Raw genomic sequence first — 24,190 nt, 5'->3', positions numbered from 1 at the left:
TTGACCGTCAAAAATTACATCCTCGAAAGCGGTCGAACCGAACTGTCCATCTGCTAGACAAATTACTGACGACCACACTTCTAAGAGTGAGTGGCTGGTGTTACTCCGCACGCATTGCCATCGCTTTCCATAGTTAATACGTCTGATAGGACGAGAGTGATCACCGTCCGAGGACGAGAACTATCTCCTACCAACCCCCCCTCCCCCCCGAAAATCTCTTTGATTGCCCCGTTTCGTTCTGACAGCTCTGGAATCCTCAAGAGGTGCGTGCCTACCGCTTTCTGTGTCTTTCAAAAATCACGCAGACATTAATTCGTCGCTGAAGTGACATTTGACGTTACCCGTTCCGGTGGTGCTAGACGTTATCGCTCTCCTTTTTCTCTCCTCGACTGTTGGAGCGCCATCTTTTGCGGGGAACTGAGATTAAGGCGCGGTGTAATTAAGAGCTTGAACCTTCTAAGAAGAGGACTTCGCTTTGTGACCAGGTGACCCCCGCCGGAGGAAAATAGTCCGGTGTGAAAGTCTGTAGACTTGTGCCACATCGCAAGAACATATCTTGCACCATCGGGTGCCTCAATCCATTCATCCGCTCCGCGCCCTTGCGCATCAAACGAGCGGGCTCTCGAGGCACTTTGCCTCCCTCTCGCAAGTCTCCCCGGGCGGCGATTGCTTTTCCCGCTGGACGATCGGCATCTTTCACGCCTAGGTGTGCGAAATTGCTTATAAAAAGAAAACAAAATAATTCCGTTGAGCGATTTTGTGGGTGGTGACATCTTTTGTGTGAGTGGAATACCGCTCGACTTCCATGCCGACAAAGAGTTGACGGTTCCCGGGGTAGCCATTTGGAATCGGAGGAGAATCGTTTTCGAGGGATTCTCACGGAATCAAAAATTAATTAGTCCCCGGGGAAATAATCGGGGCGCGGGGGGTGCCCTGAGAAACCAAGTTTAAAGTTAAGCGGTGAAAGAAGAGAGATTTGGGATGAAAAATGCTATTTTTATTTTAGTTAATGTTTGAACGGTGGCGATCCTTGTCCGTGATCGTTTACATCCCTCGACATTTTCACGGTCTGCGTATATCCTTCGGGTGACAAGGACGAACAAACGCAATCTTCCTCATCAGATCGAGCACCAAACATGGCATCTTGGTGTCTGGTGCTAACCCTCGCGGTTTTCTTGGCGACGGAGGAATCTGGCTCAGTGATGCGGCACGCCTCATCTCGCAACCACTCAGCCGGAGCAGGGTCACACGGCGGTCGACACAACCACATAATCGTCCCGGGTCACCTGCCGGACCACTCGCCGAGAGGGAACCACCAGGGCGGCAGTGCCTTGTCACGCCTTCCCCTGCCGCCCGTCGGCGAGATGGTGCTCCGGCCCCTTCCAAGGAGGGAGGAGGAGGTGGTGGAGATGGGTGAAGAGGATGAGGAGGTGGTGCTCGTTCAGGGCCGGCAGGTGGAGTCTCTCACGTGGCCGGTGAAGCGGGAAGCGGTTGTCGAGGGGGAGTTGGTGCTCGGGGGCCTCATGATGGTACACGAGCGTGGGTCGGGTGGTAAGGAGGGCGAGAAGGGGTGGTGGTGCGGGCCCGTGATGCCGCAGGGCGGGGTGCAGGCGGTCGAGGCGATGCTGTACACGCTGGACGTGCTGCGTGGAGTGACGCACCCAAAGCATGGCGTGCGGAGCCGCATCTATGGGAAATCCTTCCTGCCGGGAGTGGCCCTGGGCGCCCACATCCTCGACGACTGCGACTCGGATACTTACGGGCTGGAGATGGCCGTGGACTTCATCAAAGGTGAGTAACGCGTGTGGTCAGGGAGCATTGGGGAAGGGAGGAAGTGAGAGCCAGGAGAGGTCAACGTCCATATGAGTGGAACATGGGGCTATATGCGTTCACCAATGGATTCGTTGATTCAGATTCATGATTTAGCGCAAAACTACGATTTACTTTAAAATAATAGATACGTCATTCACGAGGAAGGTTAAAGGATGAGTGAATCACTAAAGCTGAAAGACATAAATTAGAGCAAGTTGAACAGTTTAAAAATTAAGGCATCTTCCGAAGAAACGCAAAGAATTTTACTATGGAAACAAGGCGCAAAATTGTGATTGGCAATATTTGCGTGCATCAGGATCAAAGATTTTATCTCCAAATTAAAAGCGTAAATCTGTAATTAATAGATACTTAAATGTTGAGGAGAGGGACGGTTGGTTTAGAAGCATAGGATATTTAGAAAATATACTGTACAGAATGGAGATAATAAGTACGAAATATATAAATGAAATAAACTGTAGTGCAAACGAAAAAGGGTTGTAAACGTCAAAGAGGAGAGAGGAAGTTGTTGTCGGAAAGGATTCGAAGAAGCTAGTAAACATGGTCAGAGGAAGTGTTGAGAAGTCGTCCGGATGCTGAATTCCGTGATGGAGCGTGAGAGGATGTTGATTGAGCACCGAGCTAAGAGGAAAGAAAAAGAATTTTGAAGGGCATGGTGGAGATCGACTGTATTTGAAATTCGAGAAAAGGAATGATGCAGGGCAAAGATGGTTGATCTTTGGTGAAAGTGCCTCCCATGGCGTTTGCATGTGGAGTGAGGGACCGTCCTAAACCGTCTCTTCAATCGATATGCTTCCTGTGGAAATGATCCTACCATTAAACCTAGGTGTAAACGATGACGTCAATAAATTTAGAATGGACTTAAAGTTTTCCAAGTTATTGCCAGTTAGTCTCCAACTAAAGAATATTCTTTGTTGTAAATTTCATACATTTGGTTTCTTTATATTTCTTTGTAGTTGTCTTAATACGCAGTCATTCCTCATGTGTCATCACTGTCTATATACGTATGCCATGTAATATAGGTTGTCGATGGGACGATGGAGTGTTTCGCGTTATTATGAATAGTTCTCAGAAATCAGCATCCAAAAAAATTCTCATCAACGGCATATCTAAGAGCTAATATTAATTGTCAATTATTAATCTTCCTGGAAGTTAGACCTTGGAAAATATGTATGTAAAAAACTGTAAAATCATCAGCTATGATATATAAAACATTTTGAGGACCAAATGACATATTGCATTATGTTACTGAGTCTTATAAAACGTCTTGAATAATTTGGCTCGTTCGGACTCAGCTTGACGTCTTAATTACTTACGATGTGTGGTAATATAGTCATTGTTTTGTATTGTTAAACACATTACTACTCTTAATGTAATTAAAACATAAAAAATAAATTGAAGCCACTGAATAGCCCTTAGAGCATTTTCATATGTAAGCGGCGTAGGGAGTTGTTCTCGGGTTGTGTGAAATGATACATAAAATATGACTCAAGCAAATAATATCACTGTAATTTAGAGAGATTGTTTGTGTGTATTTAGAGCAGGCGGTATAAAGAAATTAAGCCAAAAAACAAGAAAAAATGAAACCAGAGAATTAAAGCCGTTATTTTAAAATAATTTTAGGGCTGGCAGAAAGTTGTGGAGCATCAAAAGAAAAATTTGAAATGAAAATTTGCGTGGCATTTAATGTGTCAATCCACCATATTTATATTATTGAATTTGCATAATTTATTTACTGTAAGGTGTTGAAAAAATGCGGAATGTTTCCATTTTTAAATTTTATTTGCTTCAGAGTCGGATTGGCTTTTTTTTTAAAGTTGCCGATAAAATATCATTGTAGTGATAAGCCACCGCTTTAGCGCTGAAAATAAAGCATTTCTTTGGGAGTAATAATCGATTGTATGCCGTTCAGTTTCATGTCATAAAACTCAACAATGCATTTTTATTTCTACGCATTTCCGAAAACTAATTTGTTGACTAAATAATTTCATTCAAAAGTGGGACTAAGGAAAGAGAAGTTTAAGAAAGTTAATGATCGTAATATGTAAGCGCCCAATTTTGGTGGCGTCGCTGAATCGAATATAGTGTAATTAATCGGTGAAAGTTGACTTCTTCAATGTGGCAAATGGTTTCTTTGGGACAGAGATTACATTTAGCACTAGTTTTGTTCCGTCTATTTCGTTCCGTATATTTATTAAAAATATTTGTATTTAACATTATATCTAAACAAATGAAACAATTTTGCTAATGATCTCTACCAAACTAAACCAAAAATATTAGCTTTTTTAGGTAGGATGGTGTATTGATTTTGGCTAGTTGGCTAGTATTTTAGGTAGGATGATGGTGTATTGATTTTTGCTAGTAGGTAATGCTAAAGTAGTCGATGCGCGTTCGTACTTCGGTAGAAGGGGTGTTGATAAGGAGCCACGACCCGAATGGGAATTGCAATGGAACTTGAATATCAAATGTCGTTATGATTTAAAGCGTTCTTATCTTTCTGCCGTTCATTCTTTTGCCTCATTTTCTTTGTACGTTGCTTGCTTGTTGAAAGAATGCATCCTTCATTTCTTGTATTTTTGTATCAAAACGTTTTTCAGTCAAAGAAGATGTAAGATCATCTTTTCAGCCAAATACTAATGCGCCATTTGCGAGTTTAATGAGCAAAGAATGTTTCTCAATTGAATTTTTTATGCGGTTCTCTCAGATGATATACATTACAGCAGTATTTTTTTTATTTCTTCAAGTGGCGTAATCTAACTGCTAGTTCAAAATAATTCTCCTTGTATTATGTGTGTAATATGTTCTGCACTTGTTTATATTGAATATTTTTAAGACAAAATAATGATTAGGTCTTCTGTGGTGATACAGTTTTCTGACTAATAATTTCTTTGATTCACGCGGGACTTCGCATAGTTTCCTAGCGTGGCTTAACCTCTGCGAAGTAAGTTATCTTCTTCAATTTTTCATTTTATTTCCGTTAGACGTCTTTCCATTAAATCGTTTCACTTGGAGGAATTTTCTTGAAATGCGTGAGCTCTGTTCAAGGCTGTATGTAAGAGGGCGAAGAGATCGTATGCCCTGAAAGGTTCTCGTTCTGCCGTAGGTATCTTTTTCGCCAACTCATCCTCATTGGCCAGTTGAAACGGAGAAGTTTAGCTGGAGGCTTGTAACGTCCTCGAGCCCTACTTCGAATGGCAGTGGTGGTCGCGGGTAATGTGTCATCTGCTACTCTATTCTGTGACCCTAAAAAGGTCAACCGGACGCTTCTCTCTCGCCGATATTCAAGGCGCAATCTGCTCCATCGTAGGCAAGTATAGTGGCTGAGAAATGACCGATCCTGGGACGCACGGGAACTCGATATCCCGCTCGATCTTTGGCAGTGTTGGCCTTGCGTGTAGGACAGTAATTCTCTAAATGAATGGTGTCAAATGGTGAACTCCAATGGTGTTGGCATCGATTATTTCAATTGAACCGTCATCATTCGGAGCTATGTTTTTTCACCATAAGAGAGACCCTGCACTATTTTCTAAAATTAATGATTTCCCTAGAAATCTTAGGGATAAATTATGGAATAAACTTTGTTATTGCTGTGAAGCAAATACTTACATCTTCCATGTCAGATGTACGTCTGACTTAGGACCTGTAATTATTTACCGGATATCAGACGCTGTTGAAATAATTCTCTTTTTAATGATAATGCGGAGGATTATTCTCTTTGCCATAACCTATGAGACAGTTCGATGAAGCCGTTGGTTACCACGGTAGAGAGGAAGCGTTGCTTTCGTAACCTCCGTTGCGAAAATACCCATCTCTCCATTATTGGAGGCTTGTGAAACCAATGTTTGACTCCAAAACCCATGATAAAATGAAATGTGAAAAGGTGCACTTTTGGAGTGAATTGAGAAATTTTCGTTGGAACTAAAGGTTTTGTGGGGTTTCTAGGAAATTCATTGACCCAGTTAATTATGTTTTTGCCAGGCGTCCTTTTGCAAGTCTATTCAAACACGAAAAAATCGGCGTATGGCGAACATATATTCATTCACATTGAGATGCATAGATAGCATGATATGCATAGATACCAAGCACAAGGGATAGGAACTCAAATAAAATACAAACACGAGAAGTGGAGGGGAAGGCTGAATCGAGCAGATCACAAGTGCAAAAATTCTTGTTTTATTTAAAATAAGTATTAGTAGTAATAATTAATTATATATTTATAAGATAGCTATACAGATAGATATATAATAATTATATAATTTTTAAAATACCTTAGAATAGTCTCCTTTTAACCTCTTTAAGAAAAACTACTGTTTTGTAACTATTAAAGAAATATACTGAGCATCTTAACGTGAATGTTTGCATTATTTTCCCCGTTATATTTTCAACGGCCATGGCCCAACTTCTGTAGCATACGTTAGGAGGAAAGTTGTTACATGATATTATGTATCGACATTTTGAGATAGTCCTTGCGCTCTAATTGATATAATCTAAAATACCAAGATTATTTCCTGCACAAATATGGAACACGAGGTATTTAGTGGGGTCTTAGTTTTGAATGAAATTGATATAATGCAATCTAACGGTATAAAATCGCTTTCAATTCTCTTTCACGTCCATGGTTTTGGTGATACATCTTTAGGAACAAGGGTGAATCATCGTGTAACATTGGAAAATTAGAATTCAGTGTGTTCAGCATATTAGTAGTATTTCGTACGCAATGAACGAGTCCCAAAAACTGGAGCCATAGAAATTCATTCAATCTCCTAGTTTTTCACATCATTGCGCTATGATGAATACGCTCATGGCCAGATAGAGTAGATTGCATTGCATTTCAGTCTTGTTAAAAATGGAGCAGATAAAATTCATGTCACTGTATAATTTCCTAAAAAGATAGTTGTAGATTGTATGATAGGAAGTGGATGACTAAAGGGAGTTTCTAATTTTTCCTGGCATCGCTTTTGGAATATTTTTAGAGGAACAATGTTACAATATGAGAGAGCATATTCCATAAAAATGGTCGATATACCTTTAGAGTTAACGATGGTGGATAGAAAATATTTAATGGGCGTTTGTATATTCGTATAGTATAAATGAACGTATGTAATGGATTTAAATTGATGCCATTAGGTTTGCAATTTGTTACAGCTTTGATAAAATATTTTAATAACAGGTAATCATTCGTTTTCTTAAGAATTGACCAACTTTTTATAAAAATTAAAATAATAACTAATAGTTTTGTTGAATCGAAAATGAGAGAAATATTGGGAAAACATGCCCCTTTGGCTAAGCCTTCTCATATATGATTGAATAAAAGACAATTTTTGGAAAAAAGCATCGTGTAAAGCTTACTTGCCTGAAAGTAGCAATAGGTTTTTATTGATATGCTAAATATTTAAGTCCAACCATGTATACTGGGATGAATAATTCTTCATCCAAATAATTTTCTTTGTAAATTACTAAAATCCAATTATGACGACTTTAATTTTCAGGTGTGACGAATTCGTATTTCAGTATTAGTACTGGATTAATTGCCGAATTGGATCACGTTCAGTGTAGAGGAGATAGATTTGTGAAACGTTTTTATCATAAAATGTGTAGCGTATCCAAAATATTAGAGGAGCTAGTTTGGGAATCACTCGCGGAGCGAAGGCTAAATTGCAAATAAAATCTCTTGCATAAATTGGATGCCTCTTGGGCAATGATGATGAAAATTTCTTTTTGCCCCCATCGTACTACGGTAGGAGAGGTCATGTCACCAAAATTCGAGAAATTTACTGTAGAACAGATAGATTAGAGATGTCATTTTTTCCACGAACGATAAGAGATCAGAATTACGCTGGCCGACCGTATTATGGGTAAATATATTCGGGTTAAAATTATTCAGGGGTGTATAATATTCAATGACATCAATGCATCAACATCATCATCACCATGTATCAATGCGTAGAGGTTGTGCAAGCCAATTTATTTTTTCAATTCTGAATACTGAACTACACAAAAATGCCCCTGAATTACTGAATGCGAGAGATTAATTATATTTCATGCTACACGTATTACTTAAGATCATGGTGAGGTGGAAAGCGTGAGAAAAAAATTGATACTTTTGCAGTAGTATTTAGGGGAGGCGACCGACAGCTAAGGTCATATGCGCTATTAGGGATTGACAGGAAAGGATTAAGAGTGGAGAGAAACCCGGCGTCGGCATTTTTTACGCATTAATGTCTCCAATACTCCAAAACATCCAATATGTCACCATATTATAAACAATAAAATAATAATATAAATGATTATTTCCAATTCAGCTTTAATGTAATTAAGCCAATGCGCCCACAGAAATGCTCGTATACATGTATTTCAAATTCCTTGAAGACTCATCATCATTCAGTCGCATTTCCCTTTTCGGTGGGAAATTGTAATCTAACTCTTCTTATGGATATGAGGAAAAATGAAAAATACCCGTGTTTGGATTCTCTTGCACATTTATTGATTTTGTAATGTGTTATTGGAATTAATGACTGTACGGTTACTATTATTTCTCAAAGTGTTTCCTTTTTTTCTCCCTATTCAAGTCTTTCATAGGCCGATAACTCTACTCATTGGACGAAATATTCTTTCATTAATTCTTAATAATTCCATTTATTTTCTATTATTATTTCATACAATCAGATTTGAATTGCTTTTGTTCTATTTATTTGCTGTTACTGTAGTCAATGCTACTATCATACAATGTTACTATCGTATTAAATTAACGCCTCAATTGGCGTAGCTAGGTTGTCTGATATAAAATGGACTTGGGGGCTCAAAACTTAGTAACATATTTCAAAATGATTTTTTTTTAATTTATAATTTGCCTTTTCTATGTATACTTTCCTGGGATCACGATACTAATTCACTACTTACGGAGAAAGTGACAATGAGTTGAAATGGTTTCGACTCTTCGCGTTCGTGTCAGTAAGAAATATGATAACCAACTATTTAAATCTTAAACTTTGTTGTTTTTGTTATATATACGAGTAGAAATAAATCTTTTCAATTTGTATGCGATGAAATTACCTCTATTGCACTCTTGACGCGAGTTTTCGTTTTACGTGGGTTGGTGGACTCATCATGTATCACGTAAGAAGCTTTCGTGTTAAAATATCTTGCGATTTATTTTCGTTAGTCAAAGCTCTTCTATGAAATCCTAGAACTTTGATACCTAGTATTATATTAATTAAGGGAAAGTATTGCCTGCAGTGCATTGGTTTTTGTGTTAATTTTCTTTAAACGCAATTTTTCACTCAGGATTTATTTTAAGCTTGTTTATGTAATAATTTGCTCTAAAACCTACTTTTTACGTCAACATTCTGCCCTAGCCTCTGTTAAAATGATATTTATTCTCTTATTCATATTGTTTTTTTTTTAATTTTTTCTCCCTTGCCTGTAAAACATCTTATTCATCCCGTTTCTTCCGTACTGATTCAATGCATGTATTATCCTCATGTTAATTGTATTAAATCAAAGATGTCATCATGAGGAATGTATTCAACATATGTCTTATTTGAAATAACATTTCACTGGTCGCAATAGCATAAAAATGGAGAAATTCTATTTTCCGAACCCAACGCAGATATTGTGGGCCGTTTCGTGATGCATAATAGTATATTTAATCTACGGATGAATAAAAGAATATGAACGTTTTTCAATATAATGTCCCATTTCGAAAAGTTTTGAATCGTGAGTATCAAGACGGTTTCAGCTTCGTTCAAAGCTGGTCTAAAACCTTCACTCGTATTACACAAAGAGCCGATCTTCCTCGGGGATGATAGGCTTATTGCGTGTGGCAGCTGCGGCGAAAGAATTATTCTACAAAAAGTGGTTGCAGCGAATTAAGGTGATGGAGAGAATGGATAAATAAGTTCCGCGAATAGAGCTTGAAGCGGAATTACTTATCTCGAATGAAAAATGGCAAAAGGTATTCGGGAATCATTCATCGACGCATGTTATTGCAAAATGAATTTTATTTAATCGGGGGAAAATTCGTTCCCGCCAATATTTTACATTTCTTAGTCGTCAAGCGAGCGTGAAGCAGGAGCAGGAAAGAAACTTAATGAAAAGTACGGAGTACTTTGTGATAGGAGCTATTTATATTCTTTTCAGTTGTATGAACAGAGTTCATTTAGATGCACAAATACTCGATTTAAAGTATTTAAATAACGTTGATACAGAAATTTTTTGTTTCTTAATTTGTGCGTATAACTAGAAGTAAAATATACTTAAGTCTTTCATTATGCTATGTGTAATTAAATAACCTTGCTTTATCACGAAGGGAGAGTAAGAAATTGTTCGTCGAAATCAAACAATAGAAGAAACCATCGTCCCCAAAGGTATTTCTACAGTTTGGACCTTTGTCATTGAAGTCAGCTCAATGGGTGATAAAGTCGAATTACCCAAGAAAGCATTTTTGACGACGAAAGGGGGAAAGAGAAAGAACAAAGCGAGATACTGATCCTACAAAGGAGGTGAGGTTAAATACTTTGTCTCAAAGAAATCGCGATGGAAGCTTAATTGAGTATGGTTCTTTAAAATCTGTGTTTCTAGTTATATCTCTCAGTTTTGCTTAAAATTTACAAAGGTCTCGCAACTTTTAATTAAAAAGAAAATTTAAATGAACATCATTAGGAAAATAATAGGATAAAAAAGTTAAGATTTTGTCATCAAAACCACATTTGAAATACGCTTGTGTCTCTAAGACGCTGACGTAAAATATTTTTATTCATAAAGGAAAGAAAAATCACCGCATCTGTTTCAAAAAGGAAGTGTCAACCAGCTATGGGACGTAGGATTGGAGTCTCTCAGAGTAAGAAGACGAAAGATAGCATTTTAACTACGTGGTAAATACAAATGTATGAAGGAAACATTGCTGACGGCTTGGAAATAATTGTATTTCTTAAAGGTGGATTGGTGAAGGATTGATTCTAACTGGAAATCTAAAACGAAGATAGTCGCATTAACCAAGAATTTGCCAGCGGAATGTGCGACGGTTAAGAAACAATGTGAATAGGTGTCTTTCCAATTAAAAAAGGGTAGCAATGCGATCATAGACGATTTGCCTGTTTCACATAATTTGCGTTCATAAGAGAATAAATGGTTTAACCCTTTAGAAACCCTTCCTCTCTCTTATCCGTTACTCTTTCCACCTGGTGCTTGCACCCCCTGGAACACACGTTTTTGGTGGGTCGCGGAATATTTGTGCAGATGTAGATGAGAATTGCGTGATCGGAGAATTCTAATATTTCCTGATCTGTAAAAGATGGTATGCGCCAGTGGATACCGAGAAACTTTGTGCAGATATTAACACAAATTGAGTGTGGTTAAATAAATATTTTTGTAAATTAATTATTTGATTTAACTAATAGAAAGAAGCGTATAAGTACAGGATATTTGTCTGATAATTGTAATTCCACCAAGTTCTCTCGAAGCTTTATTTGTAGCCGATGATTAGTCTATGTCAGGAAGACAATGTGGAAAGCTCTGTGAGTTGAGGCAGTAATCCCAAGTTTCTACTTACACCTTAACATGCAACAAAGAGAGCAATCCCTGAATACGATACCTGTGTACCGAAATACCCGAATAACTACCGAAATATCCGAATAAGTACCAAATACCGAAGTACCGAATAATTCTTGGTGTATAATTTCGCTAAATGTAACACCTTAGGAGGGAATAGGTAATAAAACTGTCTTACAGGTGTAACTTTGTGGTATTATTTTTAGATTTACCTCAAAATTGAATTATTTTTTTGATAATGGCGAAAATAATTTGAAATTTAATATTAGAACTAGAATAGATCCAGCCAACGATGCCTTTTGACTGTGTGCCTATAAAATGACTAGCAAAATTAAATTGACCTACTCTGATATCGATCCACGAGGAAAACAATTGGCATATATATTGGCTCAGGCTTAGTCATTTCATTACTTGGTATCTGGAGTGCTCACAAGCTGATCACAAGCTGAATCAGTAATTATATCCAGTAGATTATATTTGGGGAAAGACATCCAGTAGCCGCTAACCTTAAGAGCTCGGGGAGGTGGGCAGAAGTACGCGAAATCCACTTGGGAATCGTACTAACGCCCGCCCCAAAGTTACAAAAATATGTGGTCTTGCATTTATAAAGAGGTAATTCACGGTAAAGTAAATAAAGGGGAAAAGTTCAAAAGAAAAATTAAGGAGTATTACTTATATCGTGTCGGATAGACTTCAGCTTGAGAATTAGGCTATGGCTGTGCTAAGTAACCTACTTATGGAACTAAAGAAGAATGCAGCGTTCATTCAGAGCGTATTTAAACAATTATCAATAAAACATTTAATTTGAGTAATAGCATGACGCACTAATGCACTTGTAATCAATGTGCACCCCTCGGCTCCCATATTATGCTATTAAAAAAAACCATAAACACAGTAATCAACCGGTTTTGTAGGTGATGGTAGAGATCACTCAGTACTAAGCCCTATACGGCGTGTGAAAATTCACACATCAGGGTAGGGGGGCCAGTTCCTTTCCCTGTGCCGGTAATGGTTTCCCAGGAAGACCTGGTACCAGAAAAATCACTTAAGCTTGGGTGGAGCTGCAGGTGCCCAGAGTGCCTTTCCCGGGAATCGAACCCGGGACCCTTCGGCCCCAGTCAACCCGCTGGACTACCGCGGTACTGGGTGATATCTACCATCACCTACTAAACCGACCTTCGGGTTGATTACTGTGTTTATGGTTTTTTAAATAGGTTGACATGGGAGCCGATGGGTGCACATTGATTACAAGTGAATTAGTGCATTCAATGTTTTTAACGAGTTTGGAACTGACAGAGGGGAGATCATTTGGTTTTGGCTTACAATGTGGCGTCACTCAGCAATGAGAAGGTAATAAAATTAATTCTGGACGGAAGGGTAAAGGTTTTTTCTCTCTCTTCCCTTCAAAAGGGCTCCTCCCTCTCACAATCTTTGGTGACGATATCAGGAAAGCTATTGGAGCAACGATCGGAACTGTCCAAAACGGAATCGTTCATGATCCATCAGAATGATGACATCACTTGTTATGCTGAAGGATCTTAACCATTGGCCACCGTACGCCCCTTGGTTTATTTCCTGGCAATGAAAAATTTTTGAAAAAATCTCAATGTAAATGCACCCCGTTCAGGCAATTTAAGTGCCAAGAAGAAGAATCCAAGACATTCCTCGCTGCATGGGATACGGTACTGGCTCCGACCGCTGCTCAGTGTGGCGTATATTGGATTTCTCCCGAAGTTGTCATGCCTACCGTCCTGTAGAGCCGCCCCTCCATCCTACCCCTGAAGAAGACGGGATTCCCTTTACTGGAATTAAGCGTTTTTAACTCAAGGGAGAGGAAGGCAGCGAAGGGAGGGGCGCACATCCTTCATCCGCCCATGGGACTCCGTCTTGTCGAATCCCGTCCCGGGATATAAATTTAGGGGAGGAGGGGTCGGGAAATGGGGCGCCGGGGGGCTGGAAACAATTTGTGGGAGGAGGAGATGGTGGGTGGGTGGGAGGGAGAGAAAGGAGGAGGTAATGAAATTCTGCCGCTAATGAACTGCCTCCGCACGCTCCACGGACGGCGGACGTTTTCTCACTTTTTAATTAATTGGCAAAAGGAAGGAGTGGATGGGTTGGAGGAGGAGGCGAGGGTAGAGGAGAAGAGGAGACAATCCCTCCTCCTGGGCGAGGAGCACATCCCTCTCTCCCGCCGGAGGCAGTGGAGGGAGGAGGTTGAGGGGAACGTCTTAGGCCCGTTCTTCATTTTCATTGACCGAAAGGCGGGATGTATACGTATTAACGGCATTTCGTGACCAGGATGAGAAGGTGGGGGGCATCGGCCATTCTAAGGCCTTCCAAGGTTCCTCCCCTCACTGCGGGGTCAGCCAAACCCACCCGTCCACTCGTCAGCAGCGCCCGCGATGCGAGGTATTTTTCGTGACTTCAACAGTGAAAATGAACCATGATTCGGTGTTCAGTGCGTGTCACAGTCCTGGCTTGCTAATCAGGTTTTTGCGTCAGTACCCTCCACCAGGGGTATTGGTTTTTTATCCTTATTTTCTGCTTGCAATGTCACATAATCTAATTTTTATTGACCAAATACCCTTTGCTTTCTGGCTCTGAGGGGTTAGCAAGCCTTTGTTGCCTGATGCCTCAATCCTATACATTTCTCGTTCTCTAGTAAAAGAAACTAAAGCTGTTAATTTTACCTGTTTATTAATCTCTCGTTGAATATGTTTCAGTGGTAAAAGCGAACTAAGTTGTTTTCTATTCTTAATTGAAATGGCATTGTTTTAAATTTTCTCGATTTCAAGGGAGTTAAATTTTTTTCCTGGAAAATTCCCATCAATCATAACCAGTCTGTGTGTATCTCTCTGCGGCGATTTCGGCAGGCGAAAATAGTGCTGATTTACGAGGTTGCTACTTGAAAGAAGTCATAAAGAAAAATAAAATTAGAATATAAATATGCCTCACTTGTCGCGGATTTGCAAATATCAACGCGTTAGACTTCGCTGCAAATAATTGAGGTCTATTGGCGATAATGAGCTTAAAGAAAAGAGCTTTAAAAAAAGTCATGGATAAGGCAAAATGGCTTCAATAATAACTGTGGAGGGGGACAACATTCTGACGCCCTGACGAGAAGGCAAATGTTTACCCTGACTGTGAGAGTTTAAGGGTTGAGCTGGTGGACCCGAGGTGGAAAACCCTAATGTCTGAACAAAGAAGAATATTAATAACTCTGTTGTTAAAATTGGCATTCATCTCCTCTGTAGTTCTTCGTGCTCATTTGTAAATGTTAACGATAATAAACCTCAATTCTATTTCACAGGTATTAATTCAGCATTGTATTCATTGAGCATCATCACTATTAGTTGTCTTAAGGGTTTGAGATCAATTTTATTTCAACCATAATCAAATATTCACGTTGTTTTCCAAGTATTTTCCTTGCAGCCAAAAACTCGTTGTAAATTTTTCTTTCAATAGTTCTTTGTGCCTACTACAGGCCATTATTTTTTTATTTTCCTTCTTTCCAATTCCAAAACGTTTTCTTCTTCAAATTTGTAATCCCTCTCTCCTACCTCATGGTGGACTTATCTTCATCTTCAGCATTTCTATGTTTCCATAGAAGAGGCACTCTTAAAAGTAAGTTCTGCATAATACGGAAAATCGCTTCAATTCAGCGGATGTTTGGTGAAAAAAGAATTTTTGGAATGTTTAACGTTGTTATCATGCTAAATATGCTGGCAGATGATTGCCTTGATCATCAATGCTGCTTAGTGTTAATGTTGTTGAAGTATTGTTCATGTTATCTCAATCTCACTAAAAGCCAAAATATTATATTTTCTTTCTTTTTTCACTTTTCTACTCCTTTAAATCCACACAATAAAAATTGATAGGCTTCGACCCACCACGTACTTGTAATAGTAGCATTCCACTACATTTTAGTTCCAGAATATAATTGAAGGTATATTTTTCGCGGCACCTCACCCTTTGTCTCTCCGGTGCAGTCGCTTTAGAGAGTGTCCAATTATGGACGATAATATATCACGGTTTTATGACGGATTGACATTAAATTAGATCGGGAATTAAAACATCAGGAAATTTTGCCGCCAACCATTAAAACCCTTAATCCTTCGTCCATTTGTGTATTCACGCTCAGGGGTGCAAACATCCAGTAACTGCGCGATTTTCTGTTGGGCTTGGCCCAAAAGAAGAATCACTTGTGTGAGCGGTATTGGGTGTGATAGAAGCGAGTGGGCACTGCAGCGCAACTACCAGGGGAGGCAGAGGCATTCCCATTCTTTTGATCCGGCTCCAATCAGTGGCACCGGAAGCACCCGCGTTAAATTCATTAATCCTCTCCGGAGTCGGAATACCAACTAAAAAGCCTTTAAACAATGATAGCGAGTTACATAACCTATATTTACAGTTTGAACTTGACTGTCACCAAGTTGGAGAAATCCGGTAAATATGAAACATGTCATAATGTTTAATATCATAAGTGAAATTTCCACGTGACGATTGCCCTTTTGATTAATTTTCACTGCAATTCATAATCTTCAGTACTTAATGGTACGTCACGAAGGTACATCATGCTTGACGTATATGTGTTTGTGCACGTATATTTGCATGCGTGTGTGTGTATAAATTATATATATATATATATATATATATATATATATATATATATATATATATATATATATATATATATATAAATAAATAAATAAATATATATATATATATATATATATATATATATATATATATAAATAAATAAATAAATATATATATATATATATATATATATATATATATATATATATATATATATATATATATATATATATATATATATATATACACTCACGCGTATATAAACACTGATATAGATTTTTAAAACATAGAAACACAAAGAAAGGACACTCAAATGTGTAGTTTTGATGTTTTCGACGTCAAAATCTGATAGGGTGATGATGATGACCGTGCCGTGGAATCCTTAAATGGATGCACTATGACATTTATCGAAGGGAGTGTTGTGTTCGGAGTCGTGTTTTGGGATTGGGAGCATCCCAATAAGGGAAGAATTCTTGCATGAGGCCCGGTGGTTTTTGATTCTAATATTATGGGGTGTTGTAAACTGTCCAATATAAAATCTGGGCATAGTTCAGAAGGTAAAATGAATTTCTGGAAGTATATAAGGAGTAAGGAATTGGTGGGTGAAAGATGGGGTTCAAATTTAAAAAATAGTGCATGTTTTGCATCTAGGCTTATTGGAGGGAATGGGAGTGGCTTTAGGACGGGGCGGGGAATTAAGGAGTGTGGATTGGTTGATGTGAGTAGATCTGATTATATTGCAGGGCGCTTGAATGTAACGAAGGGGAATTTGGGAAAAAGGTTGGTGGTTGAAGTATGGCTTTTGAAGATAGGGTTGGGGCTTTTAGGATGAATCTCAGGGACTCTAGGTCAGGGAAGTATGTGGTGCAAATTGAAAGGGGGTGTATTTCTGCGGTGGATAAGGGTTCGGGAGTGTAAGCATGTCTTCGAATTCTTTTGTTTAGGAGGGATGCAGAACTATCTTGTTGTAGGAGGGAATGGTGTAGATTTGAGGGGATTTTATTAAGGGAGTCGGTGTCATTGCAGATTCAGGGTCCTCTTATGGAAAGGTAGCATCCCTCCCACCCTCTGACCCTCCACTCAAACTCAGAACAATAGAGCAGGCGTTTATCTGGCTCCTGGATATCTGGAATAACCCAGGTCTTATTATTATACATTAATTACCTCGATCTTCACATATAGTCATCCGCCCTCTGCTCCCAAAACCTTCCATATTATTCCCACACTAATAAAAACTCCCCTGCCAACTCTTCCCTTCGCAAGCCTTTCCCCATCCATCCAGATTTTCCAGCACCTTCTGTGATAACCTTTTCCTCTGTTCGTACCTTCTCTTCCTTGAGAAAGGTGGCTAGTACCTTCGATTCCAAAGCGTAAATTCGAAAACGTCTGCGCAACATCGAAACGTCTCGAGGTTTTTTTTTACTTTTTTGTCTTTCTCTGATTTTATCTTTGTTTGCTGGTGGTAACTTCATATGCATTATTATTCACATCCATGAGGCTTTTACAAAGTTATATGTACATATATACACATTTACAAACACATGAATGTTTCTGTGACATGCACTAAGGTTGTTCAGGATATATATATATATATATATATATATATATATATATATATATAAAATATCTTCGAAATGGAACGCTCATCGGCGACGCACAAATATATAAAAACACAGATGTAGATTTTTAGAATATAGAGACACAAAGAAAGGACACTCACAATTTGTTATTTTACGTTTCGACAGCACGGCTGTCGTCTTCAGAATGGCGTTCTCGGGGAAGAGCGGAGAGGATGTGCGGCGGAGAGGTGGGGGAAGGAGAGGTAAAGGGACCAATAGGAAATGAACAAGGGGGTGGGGGGGATATGTAGGCAGCCAATTGATGCATTCAGTGGGCTTGGTTCAGCCCGGGCGGTTTGAATGATTGGGCCACCCAGATATGCGCCATCTCGCGGGTTCTCACCTCTATTATACTCGCAGATTTGGGAAGGATTTCAATCACCGAAACAGAGAAGCAGTCGTCAAAAGATTGGTTGTGGGAAGCGGTGTGAGTAGGGATGGGATAATTAAGAAAGGTGGGGGATTTGGTGGAATAACGGTGGTCATTCATGCGGAGGGAAAGTGCGGTCGTGCATTCGCCCACGTAGAAGGCAGGGCAGAAGTTACAGGAGAGGCGATATATAATATTTTTTGAGGTACAGGTGGCGAGTGGTTGGGAGTTGGTACTGAGTGAGGGGGAGGGTCTTAAAAGATGACAGCATTTGCAGCGTGGGCGGTTGCACGGTGCGGATAGGGGCGGGGGACAGACGGGGGTGCTTGAAATTGGATTTGTGGACTTAAAGATGTCTCGCAGGTTCGACGGGCGTTTAAATGAAACAGAGGGACAGTGTGGGAATAAAAGTGATGTGGACTGAGTGTTATTGATAATTGGGAAGAGGTCACGGATTAGATGTTTAATTTTGTGGGTACCGGGGAAGAAAGTGGTGATAAGATTAGGGCATTTTGGGCGGTTTGGTTTGGGGAGGGGAGTGTATTGTGTTGACGGTTTGAGGATTTTACTGTTTAGCAGTTTTTCCGGGTACCCACATTTTCTGAGGGATTCATGCAGCTGGTCCAAGTATTTCTGTTGGGAGGTGGTGTTGTTGCAGAGACGGAAGCCACGGATAGAGAGTGAGAATGGGATGGAGCGCTTTGTGTGAGGAGGATGGCAGCTGTCGAAATGAAGATATTGTTGCTTATTGGTTGGTTTAATGTGGACTGAAGTGTGAAACGTATTGTTTTGGAGGTGAATGTCGATATCTTGGAAGGTAATATTCGAGTCGGATATAGAAGAAGTGAATGAAACTGAGGAGGAGGAGTTGAGAGAGGAAATGAAAGAGGATAAAGTTTCGCGTCCGTGGGACCAAAGGAGGAAAATATCATCGATATAGCGGGCCCAGAAAAGTGGTTTTAGGGTTTGTTGTTGCATATATGTATATATATATTGCATATATATATATATATATATATATATATATATTCTGTGGAGCGTCAAGTTGGTATTATTTTCCTAGAATTTTTTATTTTACCCCACAGTCAGATGTCTAATTTTTGTGATGTAAATGGATTGCCACGATTGCTGATTGCACAACTGTGTCACTTTTAGTTCGGAATGTAAGCGATGAGAGATATCACCTTATAAATTGCCAATGCATACTACCCATTAGTACTCCAAACATTTTAATGTTTCCTGTCGTAGTATATCATTACAGATTCTTGTTAGCAAAACTCAACTTAGCATTAGAATGTTTGTTAATTATAGGTAACTTATAATTAATCAATGACTTCCTTAATCAGCCTTCTTCATAAATCATGCGAATGTCACTTATTTCTTTAGGGGCACTTCTAATCACGCAAACGTTATTACTGCCTTGCATTGGTCAAATATTGCATTAAAATGAATATGTCCAGTTATAGCCTAAATATCAAAAGCACCGTGCCGATATATAATAATGAAAAATTTTACTCCGTGCATCTTTTGTAATGGGACGGACAGCAGAAGCAGTGATGAGGATTTCCAAGTTTGAAATTTGAATGCAAAAACCCTTGCACTTTAAATTTCACGATTTTTTTAGCCTTTCCCTGGAAACCTAGCCCGCGGCGTATAAATATTCAAAGGACCATGCAAAATGAAACCAGCATATTTCCGAAGAAGCCGTGAGCGATAAATACCTTTGCATAGATTGCAGAATCCCAAAGCTTCGGAAACGTAGCCATGTGGTGGGAGGGTCAGTGCCTTTCATACTCGTGTATTCCAAGGCGGGACCACAGAGAGGGTTAGCATGGACGAAGAAACGGGTCGTTCTACTCTACTCTACTACTATACAAGCAGTCCAGTAATTTCATTTTATACTTCCTAGTTTTTCACCAGAAAATTTTAAACTTTTTCTAAGCGTGATACATCTGCGAAGGAAGGAAGGATTTATCGGCCAAAAGAAATGGTGAATAATTTGGAAAAAATGGAACGTATTCGAGTTTTACCTATTTTAGAAGAAAAAGAAGAATTGTCGTATTTTGAATGTTTCATATATATATATATAGTATATATATATAGTATATATATATATATAGTATATATATATATATATGTGTATATATATATATATATATATATATATGTGTATATATATATATGTATATATATATATATGTATATATATATATATGTATATATATATATATGTATATATATGTATATATGTATATATATGTGTGTATATATATATATATATATATATATATATATATATATATATATATATATATATATATATGGAATCTCATATCTATTATCATTATCAATGCTTGCATACTGTGCGTCTCCAGATGTAGTAATCGCAATTGAATAATATGTGGGTCTCATTTCTCATAATAAAAAAATTGATAACTTAAGTCTTTATTTGTACTTGATAATAAAATAAATGATTTAAAACTATTTAACTTGGAATGCTGATGTAAAATAAAGAGATTAAATGAGGCGTGAATGTTAAAACGAGAAAATAGGCCGTTTGAAAATCATACTATTACCGGAATAATATACCGTCCTGCGAAAAATGTATATAATAAATGTGAGTATTCAATTTCCTTTTAACTCTAAGGAGTCAATCAAAAAATAATGAACTACTACGAGCTACAAAACTTTTTTGTATTCGTATTTTTATGATCCTATCCCTTTTCCCTATCTTTTCATCCATGTTAATATTTAAATAAATATATATGTATGCATGTTTGTATATGTGCATATATATATATATATATATATATATATATATATATATATATATATATATATATATATATATATATATATCTTCGAAATGGAACGCTCTTTGGCGAAGCACAAGTATTTTAATACACCGATGTGTGTTTTTAAACTCTACGTCTGTGTTTATATATATGTGTATATATATATATATATTTATAAATATATGCTAGTATCGTTTATGTATAAATATATGCGAGTGTCGCATATCTCATGTATCGCGTTATTTCTGTGTTAACCTCGTGGTGTCCAAGAATCCATAGGAGTTTGAACCAAACTGGGAGCTATAAGTGGAGAAATTTTTTAATGCCTTTGCGGCGCAAATGTAACCTCTTCATGATTCTCTAGGTCCTCGAGCACTCTCGAACTGTGATACGTATTGACCTCGACCCACGTGGCATGCCTGCCTGCGTCTGGCACTCCTGACAAGTATCTCGCCCGGATGCAGTTTACCTCAAGTATCGCAATGCTTGCGGATCGACGAGTCTTTTCAAAATGCACTTTCGTGTAGGAAGAATGAGGTCGATTGAGTGGGCCAGCTGTTGAGTGCATTTCATTCATAGCCTTATTTATAAAATAAAGCGACAAGTCGGTCGTTCTTCTGGCAGTGAAAGAGGCGGAGATTAATGGCAGTGTTGCGAGCGGCGTATGTTAAAGTGAAAAATAAAATGAGAAGCGTAATTTTTCAAAGCAAAGGGTCGATGAAAACGGCTGTGGCAGACGTTACTTGGAGGAGAAGAGGAAGTTTTGCGCATCGCAAAAAAATTCCTCTCATTGCAAAAAACAAGAATTGTAGTTTTACCGTCATCGAGTTAGATTTGTAGCTTTATTCAATGAAGTGACTGTCTTACAAAATAAAAATCGTGTCCTTACTGCTAATCTACTTTCTTGAATACCATTTATCATTAGTTTTTTCGTCATAACTAAGTAAACAGTTGAATGAAATGATTTTTTTTTACATTAATAATCGGGATATTGGAATACGAGTACAAAATTACCTATATTTGGCTTTGCAGAACCAGGAAAGACTGTTTAAAACCGCTCTAAACACGGTAAGTCTACAAGCAGAGAATTTTAATTGTGAATGGACGGTTGGAAAGAGTTTTCCGCGTTTTTCACATCGTTTTAGATAAGATCGGTGTGTTAATCAAAAATATGCAGGTATAAGATATTTTATCGAATTCACGGAGGGAGCTGGAAGAGTTGAAAACTAATTTTTCCCTTTTCTTAATCAACATTCTCATCTATCCCTAGGGATATTGCCAGAAACACGTAGTTGAATTAAGTTTTTTTCAAGGTTTTACATTTTACTTCTCTCACCATGCGTAGAATTAGGTTAAATCTTCCACCAATGAAGTCAATGATTTCCAAATTTTTTTATGAAATTCGTTGTTGAAATTTGATTCAAGTTTCGACTTTCTCCAAGCCTTCCTTAGGGAAATCTCGCAATTGAACGTGGAATCGAGGGCTTCTCAGTGTCCTCAGTGTGCCAGGACTAAAATTATCCTCAGGATATATCAGGAATAAATATTATCATCATGTAAATTTTCTTCGTAGGAGTTATAAATATAATCCTTCTTTTTTATAATAATTTTTACCCTGATTTCTTTTTTTGCAATCTAATGGTGCCACGGCTGTCTATTAAAACGGATCCACCTCGTTTGCGTCTCCAGTGAATTTTACCTACATTTCTTTCGAGAGATGATGGTCGAATGTGAACTCGCAAAGCGACTGATTTACATTCGTCGAAAACCCCTCAAGAATGCTTCATTTTCCATAAAATCTGCGCACAGTTTTAGGGTTTTCAAAGTTATCGTCTGTAGTTTCAGAATATACGAGTACGTAAGTATTTCATAAGAGAGTTATAGGAACTCTCTGCCGAGGGCATATCTAAATAATTTGAATTTATTTTGAAAATATATGCGGTTTAGGAAATGGAATGTAGAAGTATTGGAATGTAGAAGTATTTATTGAAATGACAAGAAAGGAGTATAATAAGGCTGTAGAGAAATATTATGATCAAGGGAACGGGGGCATTACCAGAGAGAAATGATGGGAAAATATCAAATAAGGAATATCGAAATCCCCAAAAGAAATAATAGTAGTAGTAAATAGGAAAAGGACGAGGCAGCCACGCTTTACGGATGATTAGTAAAATAGATGAGAGAGGGAAATGGAAGAATATAAACACACTTAGTTTGGCAGAAGGAAGGAAAAGTGTTCTGTAATAAATTGAGATGGGTAACAAGTAAATCAAAAAAACCGTGGTGAAAGACGTGGTGCGGGGAGATGGAAATTTTCCCGAGGAAGGGTGAAATCGGTGCAAACACGGGAAGGTTGAAACCTTGTGAGGAAAGTAAGAAGGGAAAATTGTTTTAAACAAAAAGAGAGGAGGTTGGAAAAGATGAAACTGGCAGAAAGGAAAGCGTACGAGGAAGTACTGGGTATGTCGGGCGAGGAGAGGGGGTTATTGAAAGATGGATGCCGAGCATATTGATTGGCAGGATGATGTTGAAGACTGCGATAGAGGGGACAATATTAGGCTAGCGAGGAAGGGGCAGGAAAGGATATAGATGTTGGACGGAATGAAGAGATGAAGGAAGTACATAGAGATGAAGAAAGGCTTGTTTTAGAGTAGGATATTTGGTTGTATAACCATAAGGAGATGAAGAGGGGATTTTTGTAATATTTGATATTAGGCTATGTTTTGCTGATAGAGACAAGGGATTTGCCGTTATATAATTGTAGCAGGTTTAATAGATTATCGATTAAAATAGTAATTATTATAGAATATACAGAAAATTATTTGCATATGAATTTATGGTATGGAGTTAATAAAAACTCACATTTGAACCAGGGCATCTAAATTTGGCTTCAAAGTTGAGCTTAATTCATGCGAGTATGATTTTAACCAGAAATTCACCGTTTTCTATTTTTCTTCACCCTTGCACTAATTGACTAGAGGATGGTTATAGTCCGTATGCTTCATATTTTTAGGATTGATAGCATTATATTAAATTTAATTACTTCGTATCTTTACATGCAAAATATTATTGGAAATAATCTACCGCCCCTTCAACGCTGGTGTATCATTACGATGCGTGTCTAACTCGAATGCGGAGGATACATTTTAGTACTATTTTCATGGAAAAGAATAAATTTAGTGTGTACTATTTAATAAATAACCAGATGACATATCATAATACACCGATTACCGGATTTAATCGCGCGTGCACTGAACTCCCGCAGCCCTCAAGGAGTTGGTTCAGTCCCCCCTCGTGTAATTACTGCTACTCATTCATTAGCCCTCAAAACTAACGAGACGTAGAAATATGGAGGTAAATACTTTAGGTTGGATTTAACTTCATGCTCTTGCATATTATTCAAGGAATAATTTTTGGATGAACATCTA

General features: G+C 38.2%; 1 protein-coding gene across 1 annotated transcript in view; it reads left to right on the top strand.

Annotated features, from left to right (window-relative positions):
• Nucleotides 1-1,313: 1,313 nt before the first annotated feature.
• The window catches only part of LOC139691882 (metabotropic glutamate receptor 2-like), a 637,823-nt gene continuing 614,946 nt past the window's right edge, over nucleotides 1,314-24,190 (top strand). Inside the window, exon 1 of the mRNA XM_071589811.1 lies at nucleotides 1,314-1,791. Within this exon, the coding sequence (XP_071445912.1) occupies nucleotides 1,365-1,791 (427 nt within the window). The 5' untranslated portion in view covers nucleotides 1,314-1,364. The remainder of the gene's footprint in view (nucleotides 1,792-24,190) is intronic.

This window comes from Hetaerina americana, unplaced genomic scaffold, assembly GCF_022747635.1.
Source record: "Hetaerina americana unplaced genomic scaffold, ioHetAmer1.1.p SCAF_4, whole genome shotgun sequence".
Lineage (NCBI taxonomy): Eukaryota > Metazoa > Arthropoda > Insecta > Odonata > Calopterygidae > Hetaerina > Hetaerina americana.
Note: the sequence above shows the minus strand (reverse complement) of the source record. Positions and strands in the feature narration are given on the sequence as shown.